General features: G+C 31.6%; 1 protein-coding gene across 2 annotated transcripts in view; it reads right to left on the bottom strand.

The window, feature by feature from the left end:
- The window catches only part of LOC129981374 (prostatic acid phosphatase-like), a 40,269-nt gene that overhangs the window by 5,770 nt on the left and 15,942 nt on the right, over positions 1-18,557 (bottom strand). For both annotated transcript variants that reach the window (XM_056092200.1, XM_056092201.1), the window contains exons 4-8: positions 14,185-14,280; positions 10,827-10,907; positions 8,196-8,348; positions 5,748-5,843; positions 688-777 (exon numbers count right to left, since the gene is read on the bottom strand). In XM_056092200.1, the coding sequence (XP_055948175.1) occupies positions 688-777; positions 5,748-5,843; positions 8,196-8,348; positions 10,827-10,907; positions 14,185-14,280 (516 nt within the window). The remainder of the gene's footprint in view (positions 1-687; positions 778-5,747; positions 5,844-8,195; positions 8,349-10,826; positions 10,908-14,184; positions 14,281-18,557) is intronic.

The following is an 18,557-nucleotide window of genomic DNA, read 5'->3' as shown; positions in this document are numbered from 1 at the left end:
CCTAAAGTTCCCAGTAATTAACATTTAACAATCTTACATTGTAATATCAGGATTATTACAGATAATATCAAATGCTGTTCCGTGCTTTTATTATAGTACTTAAAAATATAATAATCAGTTTATAAAAGATTTAAAAAATCGTAGTTCTATGATTTTTTTTATTTGCAATTTGCAATCAATAATTTCTGAAATCGACAACTAGATGGCACCACTTATATAAAATAAGAAATAAAATAGTTAACTTTGTTTAAAATATGAAATAATGTTTCTTTCTTTAATTAAATTATCAGTGTTAAGTTAATAATCTCATATTAATAATGGACAAGAACTTACTCTTTCCAATTATTGACCAGAAAAATGAAAAAGACCGAAACAAAAAAAAAAAGAAGAAGAAGAAGAAGAAAGAAGAAGAAGAAAGGAAGGAAGGAAGAAACTGGTGTCAAACCATACGAGAAAAATGGATATATACATATTAGAAAACTTTAGATATTGTTAAATATTCTTATTGATAGTGGGAGAACCTTTGACTGCTTTAAACTTAAGCAATATATTTTTCAACATACTCTTCAAGTGATGCTCTTATTTGGAAATATATGGGAGAGAACACCTGATATTTTTTACAGGGTACATTCGACTAACCCAAAATATTTTAAAACGTAAATAAATAATACAAAATGTAAAATTTACCAAAGCCAATAGGGTTTTGAAGAGACTGCCAGCAGCTCCGTAGTTATCTATGGGAAGACCACTATATGCAGACCAAAATCTGTAAAGATCCTGAAAAAAAAAGCAGAAAATAATTAACTATAACAACGATCTCCAAAGGTTTTCAACTCTCAACGTATTTGCTGAATCCGAATTTTTTTCCAGAATGTCCTATCTAAGATTTGAGCAAGTACATTTTGCAAAATAATAATGTTTATATAACTCAAATAAAAATAAATAAAAAGCATCTTATGATATTCGAAAGAAATTCTTCTGGGTGAACCGGGAACCGAAGATGGATTTTATTTATTTGCATAATATGAGAAAAAGAAAGTTTAACATTGTCTTCTTTTAATTTCGTAAAGGTAAGGGGCATAAAGATAAAAGATAGTGGGGAGAAGGGAGCTAAAGAAGTGCAGCAAGTTGAGGTTAAAAAATTGTAAAGTTAAATATTGGCAATCACTTCTCAGTCCTCAACCTCGCACTAGCTATCAGGAAGCTTTCTGCCCAAGAGTCTTTTGTTCGGTGAGATAAAAATTCACCTTAAATTACCTTTCTATATTTTTTTATGTATTTATTTTTTATTTTTTTGCAAAAGTACTGCACTCTTCGAAATTGAATTAAAATGTTAATTTTTTTTTAAAATTATAAAATAGCAAGGTGCTTTTCGATCAGATAATCCAAGCTCTCCGAGGCACCATGACCACAGTTTGCAAACAAAGTGTAATTTTTAGCACATGTCTGTATGGAATGAAATAAATAAGAAATATAAAATAATATTTTTTTAAAAAATGGAAGAAAAAGTTTTTTATGACCTTTTACAGTATCTGCATTGTTATTTCAGTAAATCAGCTTTATTTAAGGAGACATGGTTTAATATATATCCCTTCAATTCAGGGCCAATAGCTAATTTGTAAACCTTTAATAATAGAAATACATGTGTTAACATGATCAAAAGGAAGTAAATAGTTTTATTTTATGTAATTTGAATCAATAAATTCTTTAATCAATTACAAATGTTTAGCTTTTATCTAGATCCTCTATTTTGTAAATCACACTTAAAAAATGTTCTTGCGACAGTAATATTCTAAGTAAAAAGAGTTGAAATTCAATCAACGATATCAGTCACTAAAACTTACTGATATATGAAAATTTGAATATTATTTAATAAAAATTTTAAACCGATTTTAGACCACTTTATCGGCCGTCTCAAAAATGATATGCCAATCAGTACCCAGTAGGGTGGAACGAAGATGGCCTTAAAAATATTTTTTAGATATTAGTTTGGTAATAGTGCGGAAAAGTTGCCTTTTAGGTTCAAAAACAATATTTAAAAATTTGGTTGCAATATTACATTATCTCGAGGTGCCACAAAGAGCTTCAAATTTGTAAAAAAAATCAAAAAAATGGAAATTTTTTAAAAAGAGCCTTAAAAATTTTTCTTAGATTTTAGTTTGACAATAGTGGTAAGAAATTAGCTTTTAGGTTCAAAAAGTATTTTTTTAAAAATTCTGCTTGTAATACAACAATATTTCGAGGTACCTAAAAGAGCTTAAAGTTTGTAAAAAAACTTTGATAAATTATAAACTTTGATAAAATATTTTTATGAATTTTTTGTTCATATAATGTAACAAAAGATGATTTTAAATACATATATAAGCATTATAATTGGAAAAAATTATTAATTACAAAGTATACTAATAAAAAAATATATTTTTATGTCCAATATTGTGTTTTTTAATTCAGTATCCTTAATGATTACAAATGTTACTGCTGCAAAATGTTTGCTTCTACTTCACTATCACATTAAACAGTTTTTTAAAATTAATTTTTGACATATTCAAACGTGAGTCAATTTTTACTCTTTTATATCCTTCTCTGGTGATTAAACCACAGATTTTGAGCCGATTCGGCCACCAGTCTCACAGCTCTTTCCACTTCTTGTATGTGACAAAGAAGCCAGGGAAGTCGATAATCGAGTCTCCTATACTATTTGGTTCAGCTTCAGATGCCTTTTGTATAAAGTTTTAACTAAATATTAAACCGCACAAATAATTTAGTTTTATCGCTTCTTCGTTGTCATTGCAGCCAGTAATCGTTTCTGTTGCACTATTATTTTCTGCCCGTTCTCTTTTAAACTTAACTATTCTCTGTAGTTTTTTAGTCTTTCTTCCTCAAAGCGCTTGTTATAGCAATATCAATATTACCTATAACCATTTTCCTGTTAGAGCATTGATCGTTAAGAATCTTTTATTCCATAACTGGCACTTCTTTTTAATACAAGTCAGCAATAGCAAATAAACGTCCAGCTTCTCTAATTCTGTGAGGTTGAAATCAAACTTAACAACATTTTCTGCTTTTATACCTTAATAAATTCCTGTATTTAGCATGATAAACTTTTATAATTTGTGAAATTCTTTTGCTAGAAGGAACGGGAATGGAAGTTCTTGACCATATTTGTTCTATTATGGGAACTAAAGTATCACACATTTCGCTTACAGAAGGATCCTTCTCTGAAGCAATTTGAAGTTATGTCTAATATAACAGTAGCACTAGATTCGTTAATAGTGTGTTCAACTTCAAGCAAAACACTAAATTTCCCAAAAATAGAACACTTTGATAATTGTCTAGTCTTCACTAACTTAAACTGAGCCATTTTTACTCACAGCAAAGCACACAAGCGCAAACTAACAAATCAGTTATACAATAGAAGGAAGGGAGACGCCAACTCAACTAAATTAGGTAAAGCTACTGATTTGTAACCATCTTTGTCCTTGTTACCGGACGCAGACAAATCTCCACCTTACCTCAATAACAACAGCTCCGGCGACGACTCAGTGCAATAGTAAAACTGTTTTTAAACTTTTATTCATATGACAATGCCTAATGAAAGCTTTTTATTTCATAATCGAGGCCCACAAAAATTCTTAAAAAGTTGCAAAAAGTGTGTTTTTATGAAACTTTAACTTTGCACCACCTCAAGATATACTCTAATATTTTTATAATTTTTATTTATCTTATTTATACTAAAAGGCAACTTTTCTGCGCTATTACAAATTAAAAATCAAAAATTTATTTTTTCGTTTCACCCTAATGTCCAAGGTTTCTCAAGTCTGATTGGCCTAAGATTATGAAAATATAGTGTTCTAAATTATTCTATTCAAAACTTTAAAAATCGATCAGATTTGATAATAGAGGATTGAAACATTAATTCCTTTATTTAAAATTTGAAGTGACAAGAATATTTCGCAGAATATAATTACTTAGGATCAAAAGACTGTATAAAATTTAGACTTTTAAAATTATTTTATAATTTTAGTAATTATTTTAATTATAATTATTTATTATAATTATGAATTATTTTATAATTAATTTATTTTATAATATTTTGAAGTATATTTATAGACCGAAACAAAATAAAATATTGTTATTCAAGTAATTTAAATTGTTTTGAAAGTAAAAAAAAAAAATGAATTTTATGATGAATCTGAGAAATTTTTGTTAAGATTTTACATAAATTATGAAAATTATTCTGTAGTGCACATAAAACTTAAATGCTGAATGACTCTGTTTTCAGTACTCATATTTTAAAAAATGCTTGGTTTCAGTAAAGAAAAAAAAATGTTTTTTTTTTAATATTAATTGGAGTTTAATCACTTCCGCTTTATTTTAAAACAGAAATTTTATGGAAGCTGACAGAAAATTAGAGAGATACATAGTACATTATGGCTTAGGGATTTATAATAATATAAATGAATAATATGACCATCAAAATTTGATGCTTAAAATATTTTGATGAAGAAGCTGTTAAAAGACATGGATATATTTAATACATGACATGATAGAAAGACATGATAATATGTTTAATAGAAAATTTTATCAAGTATTAAGATTAGTGAATCGGCTGGTTGCCAAAGGCGGCTAGTATATTATATGTCCATAATAACTGCCTTGAAGATTGAGGCATTTATTATATCTATAAATCAGGTTTCCTATAATAGTCCGATTCCCTCTTCGAACAACTTTGGCGGCAGTGATTTGAGATGAGCTTAAATATTCTTTTCAAATTCTAGAATTATTATTTTTGTCTCTCCACCAACTCTTCAGTTCAATAAAAAAGAGATGAAAATCCTTTCGTTTTAAACCACATTCTGCATGAAAGGGCACGAAATCACAACAGATTGTTCAACTGGATAAACATCGGATGCCATAATCCCATAAAACGAGCTAGATGACCAGTATTTCAAAATTACAGCTTTGGAAAGATAATGTTTAGACATTCCTTCTCCGAATTCTTTATTTAGAAGAAAATACAAAGAATTTCTAAGTTGATAAATAGTTTCAAAGGAACATTAAAACACATCTCACGGCACTGGTGACAACTCTCAACAAGAGGGAGTAAGAAATTAACCCAACAATATAATAAATGCCTGAATCTTCACAGTGATTATGTCGAAAAATAACCATAATAATACGTAATTTTTCGTGATAAATTAATTTTGTTCTCTGATCTTGTCTTTATTGTGTGATCCATCGAAGCTTGAAAGAAAACGGAATACGCATTAAAAATGTTAATAAACATTTATTTCAGATATAAAGCATTAATCCCAGTTTTCTACCGAAATATGTTATAATCTAAGATAGTTTTATGCTCGCATCTCTTATGTCTTCAATTTATATTAGCAATTAATAAAAATTAGCAAAATAATTTTCGGCCCTTTCTACAGATGGTTCACTCAAAAATATTTCTGTCTGATTGTGACGTTATTTTTCATCGATATATCGCTGCTGCTTGACATGGCGTAAACGACAGGAGGCATAAAATTTCCTGAACGCCAAATTCAGGATTACGTTTATGAAGGAAAAAAATTTCTAAGACCTCAATGCAGTAGGATCATAGGATTTTTAAAGGACCCAATAAAAAGTGTTGCAAAAAAAAGATATTCGAAAACGTAAAAGTAAAAGAAGGGGGAGGGGGTAATACTACATGCTATTTGAATTGAATCTGAATAGTGGTTTCTATAGAAAGTGTCGGTACTTACCTCGTATCCAGACATAAACTGTTTCGCCTCTTTGGTGAGAAGCATCGTGGTCTTGTCCATTTCGGATGCTGCACAGTTAGGAAGAGATTGCAAATACTGCCAACAAAATTAAAGGGAAATATATCTCAGTTCACAATAATCATTTTTTATAAGCAGTCTGTTTAACTTTCTCGTATACCAAGTATAGTAACGAGATATTATCATTTCAGCAATTTAAACCTCAACGAGTCCGAAAAGCACATTTCTGGAATTATGTTCGTCTTTGAATACAGAAACTCAAAACTGATTTGTTTCAGAAATAAAAATTTGAGATAAATGTAGTATATTCTTTTAAGGTTAAATTTGTAGATTTCTATCCAATTTGAATGAAATTCAAGTTTCTGTGTTGGAATACAAAGGAAAGCAATAATTACAAAACGAAGGAGGTAGATGGATAAGATTTGGTGCGTAGTTTTTAAGCTATCAAATTTTCAAACAAATTCATCCGTTTGTAGATAACACATCTTTGTAGAATTTGCATGTGCATTCGTGTATTTTTTATTTTGATGGAAACTTTGACAGACATTGCTCGTATACTTTTCAGGATTTACATCATTGCAATTAATTGCAAGTAATGGCTGATAAACGTGACAACTCAAAAATGCGAGGATTTAGAAAAATCAAATTTAATATTCCTTCTTTATTAAAACAGAATTTTGGTTTCAATTTAACGAAAGAGAGAGAGATTCAAAATGAATTATGGGTTTTCTTCAGAATGATATGATGCACAAAGCGCTGAGCTTTGAAAATAAAATCTGAGCACTCGTGGCGTTTATGGCTTTGACAAAGGCTCTCAATTCTCATACAAGAAAGAATAGAAATATTGTCATTATTAGGAAGTATTCAAAAAAGTTTCAGGGGGGGGGTCATTCTTGGTGTGTTTTTTTTTGTTTGTTTGTTTGTCCTTTCATTTGTTTCATTTTCAAGTATTGCTTATATTTGTAAAAGGATTGTTAGTTTTCATTAAATACTTTCAATAAACAGGCCCATTGTAAACAGGATTATATGAATTGGTAGGATAATTTCCACCTCATTGTTTTCTACTACACACGTAAACAAAGATATAAAAGAGAAAAACCTCATTGAACTTAAAATATAAATTTCAGTTGAAAATAAGTAACATTCTTCTATGGATTGCACGGTTTCTTCTGAACCTTTCAAGACTAATTAAAATTATAAGAATTAGAAATTCATTAAATAATTAATACGCGATATCAGATTAATGTAAACTGTAAAATATTTAGGCACATTTGGCATTTAAATTTTAAATTGCATTGCTATAAAAATAAGTCAGAAAGTATATCCATTGGTTTTACACTGAAAAACGGTATTTAAAAAACAGCGAAATTTGATTCATAATTATTTCCAAGAGATCCAACAAATTTTAAGATGAAGCATAATTAAACAAATCAGCTTTATACTGGAACTCATAGTGAAAGCTTATAAGTCAGATAACAGCTACTCTACATGGGTAATTACTTTTGTCTTGTGGTCTTGTTACTCGGCTGCGAACCACAAGGTCCCAGGTCCTCGCTCATAACAATCCATTACACACTATATATGCGTAACGGAAGTATTGGGATCTAAAATGAATGACAACTTGTAACATCCTTTTCTATCAAAAGGCGTGATTAATGCAGACTGAAGCTGCGGAATATCATTAAAATGGAACATTGCCTGAAACGTATTCTGTATTAAGGACAAAATCGTTAAAGGATAGGCTATTTGTTTATTTGCTGTCTGTTAGTGTGTACGTGAGCATGATAGTTCAGAAATGAAGTCAACTAGATGAATGAAATTTTTTATTGGCTTTGAAACCAATATTGTACATCTAAATAAAATATTGAACCTAATTGTCAAAAGAAAGATTTCCAAAATGAATACCCGGGTTTTTATAATATACTATGAAATATCCATTTGAAGTTCCACGTGATGGAAATTCTACCATCCTTCACCAGAATTATTGTCAAAATGGAAACCGGTCAAAAATGGCATGGTGGCGAGCGCAAGAATCGTTATTCAATCAACCTAATTTCTTTTCTGTGAATGCTATTTAGAATAGCAGCAATGAGTTCATTTCTAGAATGAATTGCTGGAGTAGTTAATGGTATAAAGCCTGATGGTGTGGCTCCCACCAGAATGCAAAATGAAGAGAACTATATATTATATTGTAGCAAAATGTTTACCCGGAAAATCGAAGAAAGCGGCAGGAGGCGAAGGGACTAAAAAGAAATGGTGGGATTTGTCAGACAATTTGTATTCATCAATGGCCAGCTTAATACTAAATTTTCGTTTCATTTGATCCAGTACTTGTATTTAGGCAGATCAAAACCTGTCCAAGTTTCCCTCTCTTCCTTTTGAACTCAGAATTGAAATGCTTTTGAAAGTAAAATAGAGATATTTTCTCACCATGTCTGTTTCCAGTGGCAGGTATGAGCAAGGGATGGGCTGATAAGGCTGATCTTCATCCACTCTTTTGTCCGGTGGAGCAGGGTAGAAGCCTGCCAGAAAGGCGTAGGCCCCATAGAGACTGCGGGATGCGAGCGAGCTCATACATTCTACCTAAACAAATATGTTTAATTTCAGTAACTTGAGACTAGCCCTAGAACTTTGAAGTCTGTGAAGAAAGGAAATTTGGAGGTTAAATTACTTACAATATGTTTTTCAAATGATTTTTTTTCTTAACTTTTCACCCCTTAGAGGCTCGCCTACTTTAGGTGAGTACGGGTGTCCCAATCCCGAGGTTCCTAGGGATCTATACTCCCTTTATGCCTATTCTGCCCTACGCCTTCTGCTATCCACTTGATCCTTCCATCCCTCGACGGCAAGCGAAGGAGTTCTACATGAGAAGCCGTCGCCTCTCTGTTTGCTTCCTGCTTCTCATGGACAACCAAAAACCCCATGTGTTGGCCGTGCGTGGCGACCCTTCAGATGGGTGAAGCATTTAGGTCCCTGATGTACCAATCGGCTGGTATCCTGGTCACATGGCTGGTATGATCAAGGAAATCAAGCAAAAGTGGTCAACTTCCGGGGCTTGGCGTTAAGGGTGGTCAACGTTCCCGGAAGTGGCCCTGAGAGTATAGGTCCTCACTAGCACCAAAGTGGGTGTAGAAGCTGGGAATGCCCAGAGCCGGCAACTGCCTTCCCTTGTCGGATTCGGTAGTGGGTGGTGCCGTCGGAACCCGAATTTTTGTTCTCTTTGCATTGGTCCTTACTTTCAGCGTCAAAGTTTCGATTATTCTCGTTTTTTTATTGTCAGATCTCTATCTGATACTCTGAAAACTATGTCTTCAATCTTGATACGCAAAACATTTGTTAGAATCGTTGGTGAACCAAAAAATATTAAATAACGTTTTTCTGGTGACCTACTTATTGAGGTTTCATCTGCTGAGCAGGCTAATAAAATTATGCAATTAAAAAACATCGGAAATCATGAAGTTTCAGTCTGTCCACATAACTCGCTCAACGTTTCTCGTGGTATTGTGTCACAAAGGGACTTGAAAAATGTTACAGAATCTTCTATTTTAGAATCTTTGAATTCTCAAAATGTTTGTTCAGTGGAAAGAATTAAAATTAAACGAGCTGGGAAACTTCTCCCAACAATGCACCTTAAATTAAAATTTAATTAGCCTGTCCTCCTAAATCTGTTAAAATTGCATATTACAACTGTTCAGTTCGACCATTAATTCCAAACCCGTTACGTTGCTACAAATGTCAAAAATTTGACCTCACCATTCATAGTTGTCGTGGTAAACAGTCATGCACCCATTGTTCTGAAATTGGCCATGATAGCAAAACATGTTCCTCGTCCTCTCCTAAGTGTATCAATTGTCGAGGAAGTCATTCAACCTACTCTAAATCCTGTCCACTTTATTACCCTATATAATCACACACTCTTAAAATTTAACTTTTTTAAAATTAAATATAGTAACAAATAATAAAATTTTTACTCTTCAAACAAACACAGTCATAAAATTCAAATGCCTGTAAAAAAAATATTTTTTTTTCTTAACTACTATGATGCAATCAGACTAGAAACAACTCATAGTCGCATGATATTCGTCAAATGTCCCTCTCTAGTTTAATTTTGGAATCAGGGCACAATTTGCAGCAAAGATTTATACACTATAATTTGGGACAAAGGATATGATGCCACAATGCAGCTGTGGTGGTAACATCATAAGCCAGATAACAACTTCCGGAGAGGAGTGTACACTTTTGTCTAGTGGATTTGTTACTCGGCTATCAACTCTCACGTAGCGAGTTCGAACCTCAACCGTGCACATTGGTGTCCTGATTCTGAACAACCACATCCTTCGTTCAGCTGTCGTGGCTCCATCTACAGGCAGCAACCACTCACACACGCTTGGCGCGATAATCACATTCGTCTCTCGCCATAACTGGCGCGATAAACTCCACCGACTCACTGGTGGGGAAGTATTGTGGTGGTGACATCATAAGCCAGATAACAACTTCCGGAGAGGAGTGTATACTTTTGTCTAATGGCTTCGTTACTCGGCTATGAACCCTAACGTAGCGAGTTCGAACATCAACCTTGCACACAGCGTAAAGCAGTTAGCACAAAATAGCTATTGGTGTGCGCAGTTAGGATTGTTATACAATTATTCCCATGAATTGGCGTGTTTGCAGTACTTTGATTTATAAATAATTTACAAAATTAATTATCTGTGAAACTGATATATTTCTCAATGCTGATCATAGATCATTCATTTCCTCAGTAAAGTTTTCTTAAAAAGAAAATTCAATTGAAAAAATCTTTAAAACTTCAGCAATTTGCAGAAAAGCAAATTTGGACAAAAGAAATATCAATTAAAATAGTTGGAGGGAAATTTACCTACAAAGTTATGTGGCGTAAGCGATCAAAATTTAAAATCCATATATGATTCTGTAAATTTTTTTTAATATTTTCAGGTATGGGTAAAAATGTATACATAATTTTTGACAGTGCTAAAATAGGAGTAATAAAATCTTAAAAAGCGTTTAGAAATAAATATCAGTAAAATCAAAAGCCTGACTCACTTCTTGTACGCTGTGATTTAGGAAATCTTCGTACATCTTCCTCAAATATTGCCCCAGAACGTAGTGCTGGAGTCTGCCAATCTGCAAAACAAGTATATTTGAGAGAAGAAAGAAAAAAATATATATGTTATCTTTTCGACTTTTTAAATAAGTAATTTCAAATCAATTTCAGTTTTCTTTTATCGGCTTAATTTCAGACACAGTAAGGGTTCTTAGATTCTTAGATAAGTCAAAACTTATCTATACAATTTTTATAAAAACAGTTTTAATGAGAAGATTATCTACCGGAAATGCGTATTTAAAAGTAGTAATATAAAAAAATTCCAACAATTGGTCCGAACACAATTGGCTGTAACTTCCTTGTTTGTAATGAACGGAGAAAAAAGATTTAACTCAATATATACGGAAGTTTAAATTTTACTTGCGTAGCAATTGTCCAATGTGTCTCCTCAATATTACGATGACAATATCTATGACATGGTAGTCGGCGTCCTGGCATAGGGGTAGCGCATCTTCCACGTGATCTTGGCGTCCTGGGTTCGAGTCCATGTTGGGGCATGGTTGTTCTTCCTCTGTTCTATCTGTGAGATGTGTGAATGTATCCCTCTATAAAAAGGGGTTGTACAAGCGAATGTGATGCGTGAGTAGCTAAGACGTACTCTTGGCCCCAGTTAGCGCTGCTAGAACAAGAGACGCTTCCTCGGCTTAAAATCGCTGATTTCGCCTGGCAAGTGTCATTATAAACAACATGACATAGTCAATTTCCTGGCTTGACTATAAAGCATGTTCTTGAGCATAGTTGCACCTTCAATAATCTCCCGCAAGTTTTGCATGTAGCTAACTAAATTATCTGATATATTTTCAGTTGTGAAATATCATTGACCCGTCTTGCAAATCCTGATATTCAAGACTTTTAAAAATGCAATTACCCGGGCAAATGATACTTGATATGGACAAAGCCTTTTAATTATTATTGTTTAAATTTCAAAATGTTGTAGCACCTATCTGCAAATCAAATATCATTCAGTTAAATTCTTTGGATCTCTAAAAGTTGCACTATTGAATATCACTTTTCTCCGTAATAGAATGGAATAGTTTCCAAAGGAGAGGAAATAAAATTTGTGTTATTGTATTCTCGGTCATTTCGGCCTTCAGAGTAATTACTAAACAAACAAGGCAACGAAATCAGCTATGTATTATACATTTCTCAAATACAGGGTGGGCAAAAAGTCTGTACAAACTTTAAAAATTTATAAAACCCGAAAAAATATGAAAAATAAAAAACGGTTTGCAGGCTGAGCATTGATAGGTCACGGGATTTTTTTTAAGATACGAAAAAACATCCGACAGATGGCGCTGGTACGAACGACTTAGTTGGAAATGTGAAAATGAAACACGCTCTTGATCCAGGACCAGTTCTCCGTTGCATACCATGTAAGTGAACAAAGAATCAGCGACTGTTGCACTGAGTAAATTCCAACTTCAGAAAAGTTTGAAGACTGGAAAAGAGTGGCAAGCCTTATAAAGCCTATTCAGCGATTTGAGGGAATTGGATCGCTGGAGGATCGTGTAAGGTCTAGACTACCAAGTCTAAGGCAAATACGTTCGGTGCGCGTGGCAGCAAGAATGGAAACATTAATGCCAGAATCCGCTACAGGGATTAGCAGTGCACGTAAAGCTGGCTGACACTTGGAATTACCACCATCCTCGATATGTAATATTCTTCTTTTTCTTGGGTCATCCATGGTTGATTTTCTGATAAATATTCATATTTTAATTGATTATGTTGTTATCATCAGGATGAAGACTGTTATTCGTAAATTTGGGAAATTAATGATAAATCGTGGCTCGCTGAATGTGACATGCTTGGAGAATATCAATTTGAGTAAATCAAATTTATTTTGCGATTAATGATAGTTCGATTTCCACAATTCAGATAGAAATTTATTTCTATCGTTTAATTAGACTTTATCGGTTACATAATTGTCAAAGAAAAAGGAATTGAATATAATATTGAACTTTTTACTTAAAGAGAAAGCTGTATTTTCTATTTTTTGATCGTTTTGAAATGCGTAGTCTCTGTATCTGTAGAATATAATACCCCAAAGTCTCTGGAGCAATTCGGAGCAAATCGAGATATTGATGAACGTCATTATAAATATTACTGATTAATTAATGAATTAATTTGGAAAAATTATGAGCAGGAAAAAATGGTTTAATGAGCATGATTATGCATTCACATAAATTACTAGTCAATTTTCCCTCTCATACAATCATTTCAAATCGAAAAAAAAATGACAAAGTCTGCAAAAATTTGTTCTCAATTTCCCTAACTGATCCTAATTAAGTTGTAAAAACATTATAGTATTATATTATCACCATTAGTACCTAACAGTAAAAACTCTAGTCCATGAGCGTTTAAACATAAAATAAAACGGATTTAAAAAAGACTGTGGAAATTCAACATATCAAAAACAATAATTATTTATCATCTGTCAGTAATAACTGATAACAAGCAATAAATTACTACATTGAAAGCAATATGAGTACATTATTGTTCTGTTAATATTTTAAATTTTTAAATCGTAGGAAACTTTTTTGAATAGAACATTAATTACGACTCTCCGTTTCGGAGATTCAATATTGTCACGTAGATACTCAAGTGTGGAACTCAATGACACACACACACGAAGTAGAGCTAAACCAATTTATTAACTGAACTCAGAACTGAGAGAATACAGTGACTGACAAATCCTCTGCTTTTATACAAGCAGGGAAAGTTCCAAAATGCTCTTCTGGAGACAGTAAGGAAAGTCCAGTATCCAGTATCTTGTCTGGTAAACTAAAGAAATGTCCAGTATCTTCTGGAACATGAAATAAAGGAAAACATAAAATTAAGGAATTAAATATTTACATATACTATAAATCGCATTGTCTCTAGTGGGATTCGAACCCACGGCCTCTTGATTATGAGACCAGTGCCATGACCATTCGGCCATGGAGATACGACTGTCTTTCGTCAATGCGGTAATATTAGCCTCATACATTTTATCGAACAAAGAAAATTAAAATTGGCGAGAGAATTTATCGAAAGCTGAATTATCTGAATGTGATTTCCTTTGCTCGTATGAGAAAAGAAAAGACAGGTTATTACATCCTCAAAAATAATTTTAAACTTTTGCAATGCGTTCAAATATTTTCTTCCTAATGTTGTTGACGAAAGAGTAATAACCATGTGTAATAGTTATAACTGTTTTAAATAACATAATTTTTTATTCCAAACCATTATATTTGATCGACATTAAAAGAATTCGTATTTGGCAATGAAATGAAAAAAAAAAGGAATTTTGCTCTCTACCTTCGTGAGTTGGCCCAAGCCTTCGACCCAGTAACTTTCTGGATTTGTGTCAGTCGGAAAAATACTGAAAGGCGAATGATGACCATGCCGAAATAGCTATAAGAAAAAGAAAAGTATGTAAATTTTAAATCTAATGCTAGAGAAGTTCTCTGCTTAAATTTTGTGAAAAGAAGGGAGTTCTAAAAAGAAGAACTTTTAAAAAAATATTCATAAAAATAGAAACAAATTTAAAAGTCCTTTTTTAGAGATCTGAAATGAAGGAAATAATCAATAAATAATCAAAATCAAAATGATAATTAGATTAATCAATTTAAACAAATTTAAAACGCATTTTTTAGAGATCTGAAATGAAGAAAATAATCAAAAATAATCAAAATCAAAATGATAATTAGATTAATCAAAACATTATTTTTATCGAATCAAAAATCATTAATAAAAATATTCCATTTGGAATTCTATTCACATAAATATGTAGATCAAACTTTAATTAATATGAATTCTCTAACTTGTAAAATTCTTTATAGCAAAATTTCCTCATGATATTGTTTACTTTTCGTTTTGTTCTCTTAAATTTTTGATAGAAGTTTTATTTTCGATTTATATGTATTCTAAATAATCTTGTTTTTTATTTTTTAGAAGCGGAAAATGAAATTAATATACATATTTTTTTAAAGTTTAATTCTCTTAAATAATTATTATATTCCATTAAGTAATCTTATAACTAATTTTTTCAAATTGATTACCAGATGGCGTCACTGATATAAAACCATTTTTTAAATTAATCAATTGATTGATAACTATGCTCTAAAAAATTAAATATTGTACGATTGTAAAATTTGCATAACCGTAAAAAAAATTCAGAACTCTACCACACCAGAAATTAAATGAAAATCCAATTACACATTTTCATCTGCATATGCAAGAAACATATAAATATGGAAACGTTACGATAAATAAATCTAGTAGAATGTATAGAACAGTCAAAAAAGAATGTGTTTTGTGCTCAAAAAAAATCTTTGGGTGATTCAGGCAAGAATAAAGAATTTCACGATTCCCATTAAAGAAATATTTTCAAATTTGTTCAGCAGAATTAATTGTATTTATTGATTTTCCTTCCAAAATACATTTATTGATTTTCCTTATTATAAACAAATAAAAGTACTTATCAAATTATATTTGTTGATATCTTTTATAAAAATAATTAATGTATGAAAATCGATGCTTTAATGAAATTGAGATGGAAGAAAATACTTCATTTGCAAACCATAATTCTGCAACAGAACTTCATGGGCTAATTTATTTACATCGTGCGCATGATAAAATTCAGTTAATCAAGGTAGAACGACCCGAAAGAAGATTAATATAATCATCGAAGAGGAGGTGACTCAATCCGATAACATTATTATACTCACCACAAAAGTGAGAACCAACCATTCAACCAAAAAATCATATACTGTATGTAGATAACTGACGAAATTATATCGAATTTATAAAAATAATTAATGTATGAAAATCGATGCTTTAATGAAATTGAGATGGAAGAAAATACTTCATTTGCAAACCATAATTCTGCAACAGAACTTCATGGGCTAATTTATTTACATCGTGCGCATGATAAAATTCAGTTAATCAAGGTAGAACGCCTCCGAAAGAAGATTAATATAATCATCGAAGAGGAGGTGACTCAATCCGATAACATTATTATACTCACCACAAAAGTGAGAACCAACCATTCAACCAAAAAATCATATACTGTATGTAGATAACTGACGAAATTATATCGAATTTATAAAAATAATTAATGTATGAAAATCGATGCTTTAATGAAATTGAGATGGAAGAAAATGCTTCATTTGCAAACCATAATTCTGCAACAGAACTTCATGGGCTAATTTATTTACATCGTGCGCATGATAAAATTCAGTTAATCAAGGTACAACGCCTCCGAAAGAAGATTAATATAATCATCGAAGAGGAGGTTACTCAATCCGATAACATTATTATACTCACCACAAAAGTGAGAACCAACCATTCAACCAAAAAATCATATACTGTATGTAGATAACTGACGAAATTATATCGAATTTATAAAAATAATTAATGTATGAAAATCGATGCTTTAATGAAATTGAGATGGAAGAAAATACTTCATTTGCAAACCATAATTCTGCAACAGAACTTCATGGGCTAATTTATTTACATCGTGCGCATGATAAAATTCAGTTAATCAAGGTAGAACGCCTCCGAAAGAAGATTAATATAATCATCGAAGAGGAGGTGACTCAATCCGATAACATTATTATACTCACCACAAAAGTGAGAACCAACCATTCAACCAAAAAATCATATACTGTATGTAGATAACTGACGAAATTATATCGAATTTATAAAAATAATTAATGTATGAAAATCGATGCTTTAATGAAATTGAGATGGAAGAAAATACTTCATTTGCAAACCATAATTCTGCAACAGAACTTCATGGGCTAATTTATTTACATCGTGCGCATGATAAAATTCAGTTAATCAAGGTACAACGCCTCCGAAAGAAGATTAATATAATCATCGAAGAGGAGGTTACTCAATCCGATAACATTATTATACTCACCACAAAAGTGAGAACCAACCATTCAACCAAAAAATCATATACTGTATGTAGATAACTGACGAAATTATATCGAATTTATAAAAATAATTAATGTATGAAAATCGATGCTTTAATGAAATTGAAATGGAAGAAAATACTTCATTTGCAAACCATAATTCTGCAACAGAACTTCATGGGCTAATTTATTTACATCGTGCGCATGATAAAATTCAGTTAATCAAGGTAGAACGCCTCCGAAAGAAGATTAATATAATCATCGAAGAGGAGGTGACTCAATCCGATAACATTATTATACTCACCACAAAAGTGAGAACCAACCATTCAACCAAAAAATCATATACTGTATGTAGATAACTGACGAAATTATATCGAATTTATAAAAATAATTAATGTATGAAAATCGATGCTTTAATGAAATTGAGATGGAAGAAAATACTTCATTTGCAAACCATAATTCTGCAACAGAACTTCATGGGCTAATTTATTTACATCGTGCGCATGATAAAATTCAGTTAATCAAGGTACAACGCCTCCGAAAGAAGATTAATATAATCACCGAAGAGGAGGTGACTCAATCCGATAACATTATTATACTCACCACAAAAGTGAGAACCAACCATTCAACCAAAAAATCATATACTGTATGTAGATAACTGACGAAATTATATCGAATTTATAAAAATAATTAATGTATGAAAATCGATGCTTTAATGAAATTGAGATGGAAGAAAATACTTCATTTGCAAACCATAATTCTGCAACAGAACTTCATGGGCTAATTTATTTACATCGTGCGCATGATGAAATTCAGTTAATCAAGGTACAACGCCTCCGAAAGAAGATTAATATAATCATCGAAGAGGAGGTGACTCAATCCGATAACATTATTATACTCACCACAAAAGTGAGAACCAACCATTCAACCAAAAAATCATATACTGTATGTAGATAACTGACGAAATTATATCGAATTTATAAAAATAATTAATGTATGAAAATCGATGCTTTAATGAAATGGAGATGGAAGAAAATACTTCATTTGCAAACCATAATTCTGCAACAGAACTTCATGGGCTAATTTATTTACATCGTGCGCATGATAAAATTCAGTTAATCAAGGTAGAACGCCTCCGAAAGAAGATTAATATAATCATCGAAGAGGAGGTGACTCAATCCGATAACATTATTATACTCACCACAAAAGTGAGAACCAACCATTCAACCAAAAAATCATATACTGTATGTAGATAACTGACGAAATTATATCGAATTTATAAAAATAATTAATGTATGAAAATCGATGCTTTAATGAAATTGAGATGGAAGAAAATACTTCATTTGCAAACCATAATTCTGCAACAGAACTTCATGGGCTAATTTATTTACATCGTGCGCATGATAAAATTCAGTTAATCAAGGTACAACGCCTCCGAAAGAAGATTAATATAATCATCGAAGAGGAGGTGACTCGATCCGATAACATTATTATACTCACCACAAAAGTGAGAACCAACCATTCAACCAAAAAATCATATACTGTATGTAGATAACTGACGAAATTATATCGAATTTATAAAAATAATTAATGTATGAAAATCGATGCTTTAATGAAATTGAGATGGAAGAAAATACTTCATTTGCAAACCATAATTCTGCAACAGAACTTCATGGGCTAATTTATTTACATCGTGCGCATGATAAAATTCAGTTAATCAAGGTACAACGCCTCCGAAAGAAGATTAATATAATCATCGAAGAGGAGGTG

This window comes from Argiope bruennichi, chromosome 8, assembly GCF_947563725.1.
Source record: "Argiope bruennichi chromosome 8, qqArgBrue1.1, whole genome shotgun sequence".
Lineage (NCBI taxonomy): Eukaryota > Metazoa > Arthropoda > Arachnida > Araneae > Araneidae > Argiope > Argiope bruennichi.
The sequence above is the reverse complement of the archived record's forward strand: the minus strand, read 5'-3'. Positions and strand labels throughout refer to the sequence as shown.